The sequence below is a fragment of the Phodopus roborovskii genome, unplaced genomic scaffold, assembly GCF_943737965.1.
Source record: "Phodopus roborovskii unplaced genomic scaffold, PHOROB, whole genome shotgun sequence".
NCBI lineage: Eukaryota > Metazoa > Chordata > Mammalia > Rodentia > Cricetidae > Phodopus > Phodopus roborovskii.
Window position 1 is genome coordinate 23668416 of NW_026125397.1, and position 14846 is coordinate 23683261.

At 42.6% G+C, this 14846-nt stretch overlaps 1 protein-coding gene across 1 annotated transcript in view; it reads left to right on the top strand.

Annotated features, from left to right (window-relative positions):
* Mettl24 (methyltransferase like 24) overlaps nucleotides 1-13794 on the top strand; it is a 91565-nt gene extending 77771 nt beyond the window's left edge. Inside the window, exon 5 of the mRNA XM_051175561.1 lies at nucleotides 13178-13794. Coding sequence (XP_051031518.1) covers nucleotides 13178-13492 — 315 coding nt within the window. The 3' untranslated portion in view covers nucleotides 13493-13794. The remainder of the gene's footprint in view (nucleotides 1-13177) is intronic.
* Nucleotides 13795-14846: the final 1052 nt, after the last annotated feature.

Sequence of the window (14846 nt, forward strand, 5' to 3'; positions counted from 1 at the left end):
CCACATCTGTCTCTCCAGGGTACCCACAAACAGGACCAGAGGTGACTAATAGCCTAGGTTACCTCTGCACTCTCTGTAGGGCCAGACCATACCTGCCTTTGCTCCCCAGACCTTTGCAAACAGGACCAGAGGTGGTTACTAGCCCAGACCTTTGCACTATCGGTATGGCTGAGACCAGATCCTCCTCCAGGCCCTTAAGATAACACACGTCATCTGCCTATAGAACCCATCTTCATGGAAGAGGTGGCATATGCTTTGAGAAGAGTTTCACTGTAGTTATGCCTTAAACTCTACTGTGCACATGGGATTACATTGCACCAGGAAACTTCCTTACAAACTTTCTTACTGTACGTAAATGTGCCTAAAATAAACTGCCCAATGCCACATTCTAGAAGTTTGAACTAATGCTGGCCGCTGAGTCATGTTGAACCAGACTTCCTTTTGCTTCTCTAGGATCCACCCTGTGCTGGAAGTTGAGCTGCAGGCAGGGAGGCTAACTCTGGACACTGAGACATTCCTTCTTGTAGCTGAAGCAAACTGGCAGAGGCCTGTAAGGAAGGCTTCAATAATTGGTTTAAAATTACCTCAAGTCTGGTAAGCTGGACAATTCAAGGCTCAGATCTCTTGAGAGATTAACCTGAGTTCACTGGAATATACCAGACAACGAAAATATTAAAAAACTGGATCGCTGTCAGCGTGGAGGGGGTGGTATCAATCAATCAAGCCTGGCATTTCAGCAGTAGCTGTCATGTCTGTCAACAGATAGCAACATTTAAGATGTGGACAGCTCTGATGTTTCTCCCTTAGTTATATTTTTAGGACCAACTTTCATAGTAACAAATTTGCTTTTGAAAAGAAGACTCTAATCCAACTGCAATAAAGTTGAAACATCAGAACTTTAAAAAGTATTGTTAATAATTCATTTTCAAAAGCAGTACTCATTTCTAAAACAGTAAAAATAAGAAAGAAAAAAAAAAAAACAACCTCCTCTAGGGTCTTCTTTGGACAGATTTGATCTTCGTTGTTTTGTGAGGAAAACAAAATATGTCATGTTTCCCGGAAACAATGTGAGCTGGTCCTGTACTGTGAGCAAGTTACCATATCCCCATACCCCAAGTTACCATATCCCCATGTCCCTCCAGGGGTCCCATTAATGAAACTGAGGGCAACCCCAACAAATACTTGATATTCGGCACAAACTCTCGGGCCTGGTGTGGAAATCACTCCATAGATAGCTGAGAATTGAATTTTCTGTGAAATACACTCAGAGGGGTTCTTCATGCGGCCTGTGAATACTCCTTTGTTGACACCTGTCAACTGGGATTTTGTTGTTGCTGTTTTGTTTTAGTTCAATGCATATCTGGGTGAAATATTCCAGTACAAAGATCAAGAGCTCATAATTAGTACAAGTAGTTTGTCACAACCAGCATTTGGAAAATAACCGATTGAAAAGGTATGATTTTAACTGGAAATGTTAAAAGTTGTATTCAGCACAAATTCAGTACACACAGACTACTGAGGTTAAGTTGTCAAATTTGGCAATCTCACTTCAGAAGAAGGTGTTTTCCCTCTGACAATGTTTGGCAAGATGAGCGAGCACGCCTGTCCCTCAGAGGCATAGAGAACTCCAGCAAGGGAACAGAAGCAACCTGGAACTCAGAGGAATTTAAAGTTACTGGGTTACAGTCTCACAAAAGACTTGCCTTTCCAGGGATTTCGAATGTTATGAGATCCAAGAAAAACACCATTTGGCACCGTTCCCTTTAGCATGATTTGGAATCACTGTTAGTGCCTAAAATATATCTTTCTGAAATGACCCACAGTGTATTTCAGAAGGCTTTGGTGGTGATAGGTTAACTACAACTCTCCTGACCTCCATGAATGGTGTCTGAACACTGGGAAGAGGCATTCTACTGTTCCCATTGATAAAATGCCAGTTAAGACTCCTCCAGCACAGAACCTACTGTGTTGCCTCATAATGGTTCAAAGAGGTCCTTGGCAGAGAGGGATATTGGGAGGAGAAGATGATATTCATCTTAATAAAATATGATTGTCTTTAGGTGTCGGCCTGGATGGTCTTTATGTCTTCCCGTTTGCTCTTCCCTTTCTCTTCATGCCTCTTTCCCTCCCTCCCTCCCTCCCTCCCTCCCTCCCTCCCTCCCTCCCTCCCTCTCTCCCTCCTTCTCCTCTCTTCCCCTCCCCTTCTCTCCTTTCCTTTCTGAGGTTTAAACTTTACCACAGAATAAGTAATTTGTGATCTTAAATGTGTCATTCGGGCCTTATCTTTTAAATGAGGGAGTTGGCCAGGTGTTCACAGAGCCAGGCCTCCCAACTAAGGCCACATTTAGGGGGCCTGGGTAGGTCCTATACTGGTTTCCCAGTGTCAGACTGGAGTGCATGAGCTCCCCCTTTGTTCAGGTCAGCTGTCTCTGTGGGTTTCTCCAGCCTGGTCTTGACCCCTTTGCTCATCACTCCTCCCTCTCTGCATCTGGATTCCAGGAGTTCGGCTCAGTGCTTAGCTGTGGGTGTCTGCTTCTGCTTCCATCAGCTACTGGATGAAGGCTCTAGAATGGCATATAAGGAAGTCATCAATCTCATTATTGGGGAAGGGCATTAAGGTAGCTTCTCCACTATTGTGTAGATTGTTAGTTGGGGTCATCCTCATGGATCTCTGGACATTTCCCTAGTGCCAGATTTCTCTTAAAATCTATAATGGCTCCCTCTAGTATGGTATCTCTTTTCTTGCTCTCCTCTATTCTTTCCCTGTCTCAATCTTCCTGCTCCCTCATGCCCACCTCCCCCCTCCTCTTCCTCCTAAATCCCATTCCCCTCCCCCCATGCCCCCAATTTTCTGGGGAGAGCTTGTCCCTTTCCCCTTCTCCAGGAGACCATGTATGCCTCTCTTAGGGTCCTCCTGTTTCTTAGCTTTTCTGGAGGTATGGATTGTAGGCCGGTAATCCTTTGCTCTTTGTCTAAAATCAATATATGAGTGAGTATATACCGTGTTTGTCTTTTGTGACTGGGTTACCTCACTCGGGATGATTTCTTCTAGTTCCATCCATTTCCAAGCAGTGTTTTTTTTAACTGTGTTTGTATACAAGTTTGTATGTAGGCGTGTACATATACTCACATCTGTTCGTATTTTCTACATTTAACTCTAGACCTCACCCACGGCTAATCTATTTCTTATTTTCATTCAGAGACCATTTCTCCTCAGATTTCAAAATGGCCTTTGTAATAATCTTAATAACTCACTAAGTTAATTTTGTTTCCCTCGAAATAAGTGCTGGGCATTCTTCATTCTTGCGTTCTTACCATAGTTGGTGTTCTGGGACCCATGTAGATCCACCACCCAAAAAAATATCTGTCTGGAGAGCATTTTCAATAAGTGCTCACTTGATTACTTATTTCTTTGCATATCTGTCCATTTAAACTCAGCTTGAATTCTTTGATGAAGCTGTCTACCTGCCCCAAAAGTGCTTCTTAATGTTTAACCGGATTTCCTTTTAGATTCTAGGAACTTAGTTCTATAGGTGAATGTTTTTAGTTTGTCCTCATTTTAGAAAAAAATTAGAATTTTTGCATCAGTGCAACATGTCAGGAAGATAGACGAACTAGGATGAAACTTTTAGTCACATGAGCTCTGAATTTACAGACCCATGTGCTGATTTCAGTGGCTCAAGAATACGGGGAGGAAGAGGCTGCCTACCTCTGTTTTGGTTCAACAGCTACCTTTCTGCCTGATTTGTCTTGGTGTGAGCGTGCGTGCGTGCATGCATGCGTGTGTGCGTGTGTGTGTGTTTGTGTGTGTTGTTGTCTGCAGAGGCCGAGGTCAGAGGAGGACTTCAATGTCGAGCTCTGTCATTCTCCACCTTACTTATTCCCTTGAGACAGGGTCTCTCACTGGACCTAAGTTCCTTGCACTGTTTTCATGGGAAGGTGGCAATGCCTGGCTTTTTTTTGTGGGTTCTGGGATCTGAACTCAGTTCCTCGTGGACTGCTCTCTGACTGTGTTTCTCCCCAGGTCCCTGGGCATGGCCACAGTAAATTGTGCTGCTTGGCTGCTTTCTATTGTAGGTCACCAGGATACAAGTTTACTTCCCAGATTGTCACAGGCCCCACTTGTCCCTAACTAGAGCATCTGAGGTCATTCTTTGCATCCTGTCACTAAGCCAGCAGGTTCTTGCCCAGTAACCTCAGGTTGGAATCGTCTGTCAAGCTGGAAATCTGGAAACCATTCTTTGGAAATGTCCTCATTTCCATTTAAACTCGCAGGGTGATGCTCACTGCAGGGGTCGTTTCTGAGAGCTGCTTACCGCAAGGAAATATTTTCCCGTAATATTAGTTCAGAATTGGTCTCCGATTAGCTGAGGTGACCCTCCGTGCTCCTCCTCATGTGTGGGGCACACCTTGTACTGGTAGCAGAAATTTTGCAAAGTTATGCTTCTGCTGGCTGACAGTGTTAACTGAACTTGATCTAGTGTATTTAAAGCCCCAGCGAGGACTTCTAACTTGCTCATATCAAAAGGGGATAGCTTCTTCTGCTTCTAGTGTGTCCAGTTTTCTAGGTGTTTATCTGTCTTCCTTTAAGTAGACTTGATAGGTAGAAGCCTTGGTTTAATTTTTTTTTTAACCATTAAGTAGCCACTTTTCTTAATTAAACTAAAAAGAAGGAAGAATTGATACTTGTAAATTCTGATTGAATATTGACCCAAACTGTAATAATTATAAAGAATTAATTATAAAGAATGACCTCTTGGGTTGGTAAATAATTGATGGTAAGTTAATTTTTTAAAAAATATTCATAGGAAGATGACAAGTCAAATGGCAAGTAAAATATGATATCAGTTATAAAACTCAGTGTGTACACTTCTTTTCAAGAATCTTTTACAAAATGGAGAATGTCTGTAAATATCTCACTGCGTGTGATCTAAGCCTCAGACCTAGGCAGCTGCTGATGCGGGAATAACTGTGTTGGCAGACAAAATATTGCCTGAGTGGGACGACCTTGTCTTGGCTGGGTGGTTGGTGAGCTGGCGGTTCATATGGGCAATTTATGGGTGTTACTTATGTAGCTTCAGTTCTTAGTCACAGGTTTTGATTAATGAACAACCTTCTTTATTATTGATGGGAGGGAGTGGACAATTTTAAATTGCATGTACATTTTCCAGGCAGGAAAAAAAAAGATCTATAAAATTTAGTATAGGGCAATGTATATGGGAAACATCTTTATTCAAAAAACTCAAATCACAAGTTATGAATAGATAACTCATCAAATATTTAGTTAAAATTGACCTAGTTGGTTTGTTCCTTCTTAAAAGACATCCGAATTTTGGTGTGACCCAGCAACACGGGGAAGATGGCTCAGCAGGTAAAGGGTTTTGCCAAACAACCCTGGTGACCTGAGTTTGACCCCTGGAACCTACATAAAGGTGAAAGGAGAAAATCCAGCTCCACAAAGCTGTACTCCGACCTCCACACAAGTGCAAGCAGCATACATTCACATACATATACATTATGAGCACGCGCACACACAAAACTTGAAGAATAGTCTATAGTGGGTTTGTTTAACACCAAATGTCCCAGTGTGCTTTCTGTTGCTGTGATAAACACAAATGAGCAAAGCAGCGTGAGTAAGGAAGGGTTTATTTGGCTTGCATTTTCTGATCATGAAGCTAAGGCTGAAGCAGAGACCACCGGGGGGGGGGGGGGGCTGCTTCCTGGCTTGCTCCCCCTGCTGGCTCAGTTTGCTTCTTAGACACCCAGGACCACCTGCCCAGGGGTGGCACTTCCTGAAGTTGGGATGGATCCTCTCATATTCATCACTAATCAATAAAATGCACTACAGACTTGGTACGGGCCAGTTTGATGGGGGCGTTTTCTCAGTGGAAGTTTTCACAGCTGACCAGACTTGTATCAAGTTGACAAAAAAGCCAACCTGCACATCAAATGTCATTCAGTCGGCCGTAGACTAGGTTATTTGTTTTGTTGCTGAGGCTCATGGCTCTCTACAGACTTGTGCACATGTGATATGGTACTTAGGCATCATTTATTCCACACAATTTCATTTTGACGTTTATGAAAGTTGCAATTTACACAATTTACGTAAATGTGCTAAATGTAGGATCTTTTTACTTCCATAGTCAACTTTAGGCTCGTTACAGTAGCGTTCTCTGGCTTTTACCTACCTCTTCTACCACACATTTTTCTTTAATTTATTTTTAAATTTTTTTGTTTGTTTTGTTAGGCTGTTAGAGTAGGTTCTCTCTGTGTAGCTCAGGCTACTCTGGAGCTCATATATTTCCAGGTAGGCTTAGGCTTAAATTAATCCTCCTGCCTCAAATTCCTTAGTGTTGGCATTGCAACTTCTATACCTGGCTGGCTCTCTGCTTCTTTGACTCATGGTATTGGGAGCTTTCTTCCTATAGAATGCATAGCTATACCCTCGCTCTTTGAATTTGCTTAAGTAAAAGGATTTCTGTAGGCGTCTTGTGATGCCGAGGATCAAGCCTAAGTTCTCACACTTGCTAAGCAGGTCCTCTGGCCCTGATCTACACGCCAGTCCTTAAGGAAAATGTAATGAAACAAATAACTCAAAGGACTGATCTGGAAAGATGAGGTCTGGCAGATCGTTTTAAGTAATCATGATAAACTAAGATAATTACAATTACAGTAATTTGTATGACAGGTAAAAGTTTTTACTCCTGTTAAAATATTTAGGTATTTGTTTCTATAGCTGTCACGTAAATGAAATACAAATTTAAGTTTCCTTATGGGTGTAGTTGGTGAGATGTTCACAGACTTTTCTTGAGGCAGAATTGCCATTTCCATCCAGGACTTTCCTTAGGTCGCCAGGGTAGAGCAACTGTGGTCAGCGACAGCCTCTGCTGATGGTACTGTGTGGTCAGCGACAGCCTCTGCTGATGGTACTGTGTGGTCAGTGACAGGCTCTGCTGATGGTCAGCGACAGCCTCTGCTGATGCTACCATGCACTTCATTTTGACTTTGACTTGCACAATGCCTTCCCTCATTTGGATCCGTGCACCATTTCAAGGTCTCGTCTCCATATAGCAGAGTGCCTTGTCCGCAGCACTATGCCACAAAGCCAGTGGTCATCCTGCTTACTTGAAGTTAAGGCAGAAGAGCAACGTAATAGTATCGCGCTCATTTGTAATTTTCCAGTTCAATTACATATAACAAGCAAATCTGCAATAAGGACAAGGAGATTATACTAAAATGGATATAACTCATTATAGGGCTGGTTTCAGAATTTAGAAATATTCCAGAGAAGAATTTGTATGGTTGCTGAGTATCTTTGTTTAGGTTTCTATTGCTGTGATGAAAGACAGTGACCAAAGCAAGTTTATTTGGTTCCCACTCCATCTCACTGTTCACCATTGAAAGAAGTCAGGACAGGAGCTCAAAAGAAAGGGCAGGAAGCTGGCGGTGGGAGCTGATGCAGAGGCCATGGAGGAGGATGCTCACTGGCTTGCTCTCCATGATTTGCCCAGCCTGCTTTCTTATAGAACCTAGGACCAATGGCCTAGGGATGGCCCCGCCCACATGGGATGGGCCCTCCCACATAAGTCACTAATTAAGGAAATTAGTGCCATGGGCTTGCCTACAGCCCCTTCTTATAAAAGCATTTCCTTAATTGAGGCTCCCTTCTCTCAGATGACTCTAGCTTGTATCTAGTTGACATAAAACTGTCTGGCAGAGTGAGTCATTTGTTTTTCATGGGTATCTGTGAACTTTCACATAATCTATGTATCTGAAGATTAATCTGAGAGTTCAGACAGAGGCCATGCCATTTCTGACCATGACAGGGCTCCTGTGGACTGATAAACAATGTGACGACTGCTTGAGTTTTAGTTTATGAAAAGAAAATGCTACTATTTAACCTACCTCAGACTTATTAAATGATATTTAGGCTGATGAATTCTTCATGTTTAGTATTCTCTCCCCTATGCCACAATTTAGGAAATGAAAATTGGCCAAAGTCTACACCTAACCTGTTTCGTGCTCAGTAGCTCCTACTTGCCGTTGTATAGTGAGGAGAAGCATTCCTTCTTGAAAGAGACCTCTAATGATGACAGTTCTTGTCACGCTGGAATAAGATTGGTTGATGACTTAGAATGAGCATGTATATAGCCTCCAAACTGTGGACAGACCTTTACTGTTCGCTTAAAATCATGTCTGACGCACTAAAGATGAAGCCGGCGCCGCTTCTACTTGTGCTCCAACACATAGAGCCAATTTTAACTTCATATGATGGGAGTGTGTCTCTGAGTGTTTATCGAAATATTCTACCAAACCAGACGTATATTCTTAGTATAAATATATCGAAGTCATATCAAAGCAGAAATGTAATATCTACTCAAGAAGTGCTCTCAGTTTGGTGCCCAGTAGCCAGAGACTGGCCGCTGTGGTAGAATGTCTCGGCGTGGTTATGAAAGGCCTTTCTCCGATGCCCTCAACACATCCTCCAACATTTACATGTATTCTTAACATGTAGATGTTGTTTTCTAATGTTATCTGGTCTTCCTTTCCCAGCCCCATCCCTGTGTATGCCCAAAGCCCACTGATGGCACTTGCTAAATGGTGTTTAGACTAATAAATTATTCATGTTTAATATTCTTTCTCTTGTGCCACAGTTTAGGACAATTTAGTTTTCCTAAAAGATCATCTTGATTGGGATAATATGCACCACTGTCCCAACTCTGAGCATGCACAGCCACTCACCCTGCGTCCCTTTCCCTATTGTCTACTGTAGCTTGTGAAGTTGAAACCAAAGAAGCCAGAGAAGAAAATTGATTTGTAACAAGAGGTTTATTGTCCCAGCTGGTCCCACAGCCCTCGAGTCCCAAATAAACACATGGACGCTATATTAATTATAGAGCTGTTGGCCAGTGGCTTCTTATTGGCTAGTTAATTATAAACCCATTTCTATAATTCTAAGTATTTCCACGTGGTCTTGGCTTACTGGAGAATGTATGAACCTGTTTCTCCTTTTGGTGGTTACATGGTGACTGTTCTCTGCCTACACTTCCCAGAAGTCTCCTTGTCTCCTAGCCCCGCCTATCTTCTTGCCTGCCCAGTGTTTCATCCATCCACCAACAAGAGAAACTTATAAACAGATGGACAACACCCATCATTGATTGGCACATTGTTTCAATGGCTTTGTCTTCCTAAAGGAAGATTGGCAGGTTTTATTCTGTAAATCACTTACGGTTGCAGTAGCAATTAAAATGTTTGTATGGTAATGTATGTCATGCGAATGGTAATTTAAAGGTAGCATTTTATTCCTTCAAGCATGATGCTCTCAAATCTGTGACTCCTTGTTATGCAACAGGACACTTGGCTTACATTAAACGGTCCCTCAGCGAATGCTCTTGTTCTTGTTTAAAAATGTCTGTAGCATTGGCAATTAATAGTACAGTTTGTCAAATAGCGCTTCCAACACTTTACTTGTGAAATACCAAAACATAAGTTAACCACTTAAGAAAGAAAACACACTTTGGTTGTTCTTCTTAGGCTTCTTTCTTTCTTTACAGTAAAAGTAGGGTCTTGCTAATGTAGCCTAGACCGTGTATTCAAGCCTCCATTCTTCATGTCTCAGCCTTTAGAGTGTTGGGGGATGTAGCAGTATGCCACCATATCTGGCCTCAATGCTTTCTTTATTAGTTATCCTAATCCATTGGATATCCCAATTCTCTGTTAACGCCCAAGAAAAGCAAATCCTATGAGCAATGCCACATGTAATGAATATATCCCTTAATAGTAATTGTTCTACTTTGCTTGTCTGTTACTCTGCTAAAATACTGACTAAGAGAAACTTGAGGAGAGAGTTTATTTGAGTTACAGGTTATATACCATCATTGAGGGAAGCCAGGGAAGAATCTGGAGGCAGGATTGAAGTAGACACCTTGGAGGCACACTGCTTAATGGTTTGCGCCCAGGCTTATATTCAGCTAAATTTCTTACATAGCTCAGGCCCACCTGCATAGGGATGGTACTGCCCACAGTGGCCTGGGTATCCTACATCAATATCGGTCAAGAAAAATATCCCACAGACATGCCTTCTTTCCAGGAAGGAAACTGAGCACCAGGATTGGTCACCAAAGTATTCTGATGGACGAAGGCTTTCCTGTTCATTCATCCTGAGTGAACGTCTACTCGTGTCTACCACTCATCTGTATCTATGGCAGTATTGTAGCTCATTTATGGATTTGCATAAAGCATAAGTGCGTTTAATCACTGGGACCAATCATCTGCCAAGATGGCCATGAACAGCTTCCTCCACCCTCTTTGTCCCGTCCCTTCTTCCCTCTGTGGCCAGACTCTGTTGTCTTGTCTGGAATCTGAGCTGGCTTTGTCGTTTATTTTGACCAATAGAATACAGTGACATTTTGATATCCAAACTAGGATTTTACTTGAAAGGTGTAGCTCCCATTATTGTCCTCTTCAAAGGTAGCCAGTGTGAGCAAAATCTGCTCATCCTGCTGGGAGGCCTGTTTTTAAAAACCTTAAATGGAGACCTGTGAATGAAAGGGTGCTTTGAGCCTGAGGGTCTTACAGGGGCACCAGGAGGGATATATATATATATATATATATATATATATATATATATATATATATATATATATCGGGCAGGGGGCTGGTGATTTTGGTTGGCCTTCAAATTTGTTGATTTGCCTGGCTTGGATGTTTAGCAAGGATGAAGCTGCCAGTGTTGGCTGATGTAGCGACTGGCAGAGTGATAGTCATAATTGCCTTGGATAGTTGCTACCTTTGGCTGGCTTTAACAGGACCTGCTGTCTAAGCAGTGGCTCCTGAGTACACACTGTCTTGCAGAAGCCCTGTTGCAATGGCTGCTTTGAGCACTGTTACCAGCTAAATCCTGCCTCTCCAGCATTTCAGAATGTGGCCTTGCATGGAGATACAGTTGATGCAGATGTATTACCTAAAGTGAAGCCATAAGGGAGCATGCTCGGCTCTAATCCAAATGGCTGATGCCTCTACAAAAAGGGAAAATGTGTACGCAGCTCAGAGACACACGGAGAATACCATGAGCAGAGACTAGGCGATGCAGGCTAAGAATGCCACAATTGCCAGGCGTAGAGAGAGGCAGGAAGAGTTTCTCCTCTAGAGGGAAACCTGAACCTTTGCATGCCATACCGAAGACGTGGCAGCTCCGTACCGATGACGTGGCAGCTCCGTACCGATGACGTGACACAGCTCCAGGGTTTAGGTCCCCTTCTGTGCTCTCTGCTATGCAGCCTGGTAAGCTCACTCCCACGGATAGCCCCTCCTGTCCTTTCATGTCATTCTGCAGAAGGATCACGGATCAGCCATGACCGGGGACAGACTTGTACCCTTAGTGAGGATGCTGCCACATTTCGATCCAGCTAGAATTAAAATTCTTCACAAAGTTGTATGAACACCAACTCACTGGATATTTGATGTGTAGGGAAAGGAGATGATGCTAGAACCTCTTCAATAGCCGGACAGATTGTTTCTTCTACCATCTTTGAGACCCTCTACCAAAAATACGTCTTTACTTACTCCAGAGTTTATTAGACGTTACCACTTACTTGTTTTTCACAAGAAACATGACTTAACCCAACTATATTAGGTTTGGCACTTGACTATCCCAATATAATCATTTGCATGATTTGAGGTGCCGTAACTGTTACACGATGGCATTAGAATCTTAAATGTGGCCTATCTTACCCAGAAATCTTTAGTGCTTTATAATAACAATAATATTGTCTGCATTATGCAATGATAAGTAAAATTACATTTGCAAAATAGTTCATGGTAATGGGACATTCTGAAATGTAAGCAAAAGGAAATGCATAACGGGAGAGAACATTTTGTTTTATTCACTGCGTTTTGGCTGTCTGTGTTCTCAGGTTGGGACGCAGGGAAGAGATTGTGGGTGACTCCATGCCACACCTCTGTAAGGCTGAGTGAGAAAGACCAGCCTGTACTGTTCTCACCACTGGGGTAAAGAAGGTGGGGATGTTATCATGTTTAGAATACTGTTTGCTTTTTAGAAGACGTTTACGTCAAGCGACTAAAAACTGCATTTCTAAAGCAAGTATGTATTTGCTATACGTTAGCTTTATTTGGTTCTGTTCTGGCTGCTTATAAGTTCTGATTGATAATTTACTTACAATATGTTGGGGCATGGTGTCGAAAGATGGCTCAGCAGTTCAGAGCACTTGCTGCTCTTGTAGAGGGCCCAGGTTGGGTTCCCAGCATTCCTGTTCACAAGCATCTGTACCTCCAGTTCCAGGGGTTCCAATTCTTTCTTTCTTCTGACCTCTGTGTGCACCAAGCATGCATGTGGGGCACACACATACACACAGACAGAACACCCACACGCATAGAAAAATCTATGCTGTGTTCCTTGTATCTTTATCAGTAGAATTTTCAGGTCCAGCTAGTGGACTCAGCCTCCCCATCCACCCGCCCCTGACTTCCTTGTTTGTTTTGTTTTTCTTCCTCCTAGTTTTTGCTGAGCCATCTACTCTCTTGAGCTCCATCCCAACCCTACCCTGACCCTTTCACATTTGGATTTATTTACATTATCCATCAGACTCAAACTCACAGAAAACCTAAGGCTGAAGGGAAATAAGTCTGTTAGTAACCTAAGAAATTCTTGGCTGTGCGACTCAATACAACACAAGCTGCTCTTTGAATCTGGGAATATTCTCTACCAATTAGGGCATTCTGTGAAATTTTGATTAAATATTTCTTTTGACAGCTTAATTACCCTTAATCCAGGAGGATCGTGCCTAAAGCTGCCAAGATTAAACAAAGCGTTAGGAGTGCCATCGTAGCTGAGGTGTAAAATGGGGGAGTTTGTAAGAAACGATTTAGCATGGTCCACATTTCCGTCTTTTTTTCTGGATCTTGAGCAGAAAGGTGGGGAGAATCTTGGAGGAATTGAGGGAGGAGAAAGAATATAATCAAAATACATTGTATGAAAAAATAATGAATTTTGTAAATGACTTCCAACTCTAAAAATGTAAGAATCCTGCTGCCTTTGGAGGTAGATATGGTGATATGGTATGGTCTGTGTGATATGGCATGGTTTGACTTGGTTTGGTATGGAGGTGGTACAGTCAAGGACCAAGCCTAAGAATACCATTTTATTGCTTTGTTACAGATTGATATTCTCAAGGCAGATCTGGAAAGTGCAGAATGGAAAGTTCTAGAAAACCTTATTTTGGAAGATGTCATTGAACAGATTGGGCAGCTCGTCTTTGAGATACATCTCCACTGGCCTGGCTTTGAGGTCAGTGGCATTGAGAGCAGCGTGGTGAGGTTTTGGTACAGCCTCCTGAAGGAGCTAGAGCACAAAGACTTCAGGCTCTTCCACACCTATAAAGATTTGTCGAAACCCCAGCTATTCCTGAAGAAAGCCATTTTCAATGCTAGCAGCTGCTATACCCTGAGTTGGGTGAATACAAGATGGAGGTAGAACAAAGCCTCTCACACAAGGCAAAGAACTGTCTGCAGATAGGTGTGTCTGTCTGTGCGTCTCCAGCTGCCCGTTACCTGCTTGGGGCGGGGGCTGTGTTATTACAGCAGGACGTGAAGCCTTGACAAGCAAGGGCACCGTGGATGAACGCTTCCCCTTCCCCAAACTGAGACTGGTTTTGCCTTTGACAGATGTGGGTGTGTCCTCCCCCACTCTCACTTAGAGGGTAGAAATGCTCCGCCTATGCTGGTTTTCTGTTTCCTCAAAATTCTTTACATATCTGTAGCTCATGAATTTACATTAAAATGAGTTTTTAAAGTTCTGCTTTTACTGGGTTGATCGGATTTTAAAATGCACTGTTCATTTTAAATTGGGAACTGATTTAACTTTAGCTCGCCTCCTTCAAGGAGTCACGGCTGAGCCAGCGTTGGTGGTGCATGGCTTTAGTCCCAGCACTCTGGATCTCTGTGAGTTCAAGGCCAGCCTGGCTACAGAGCTAGTTCTAGGACAGGCTCCAAACCCTGTGTCAAAATACCAAAAAAAAAAAAAAGGATTTTTTTAAATGCTTGGAGCTAGAGTGATATTAAAAGCACAGCCTACATTGACACCTGCACTGACACACATAACCACACACAACACATAAATAAAAAGATAAAAATAAATCTTAACTGGCTGTGCCCAAGCTTTATCCCAGCACTCAGGAGACAGAGGCAGGCAGATTTCTGTGAGTTTGAGCTAGCCCAGATATGGAGAAAGTTCTAGAACAGTCAGGGCTACACACAGAGAACCCCTGTCTCAAAAAAAACAAACAAACAAACAAAAAAAAAAAACAAAAAAAAAAACAAACAAAATCTTAAATGTTTTGTTTTGTTTTTAAACTAGTAGCTTCATATTCAACTCATGTAGTTTCTTGGTGGCTGGTTTATAAGATTAAATGATTATATTTGGCCAAATTTAAATTCAGATAGATTATACAGATCCCCTAGTGTACACAGGATGATATACCAATTCGTGTGTGTGTGTGTGTGTGTGTGTGTGTGTGTGTGTGTGTGTGTGAGACGCGGGTCTTCACTCACATGCTGGTATATCATGTCCAGCCTTCAGGGTTGAGGCTTTAGTAACCTGGAATACCCAAAGAATCCAGGCAACTAGAAAGGACATCTGGTGAGAAGGGGAAGAAGGACCTAAAGGGAGGGAAGGTGACCGAACCCAGGCCATGCAAAGAGCAAACAATACAGAGGAGGGTTACGTGTGGAGAGGGCTGAGAGGGTGGAGAAACACTAAGGACGCTTGAGAAATTAGAGTCTCCTGTAGTGAACTGGAGAAGCTGAGAACTTGTCTTAACGAATGAGGG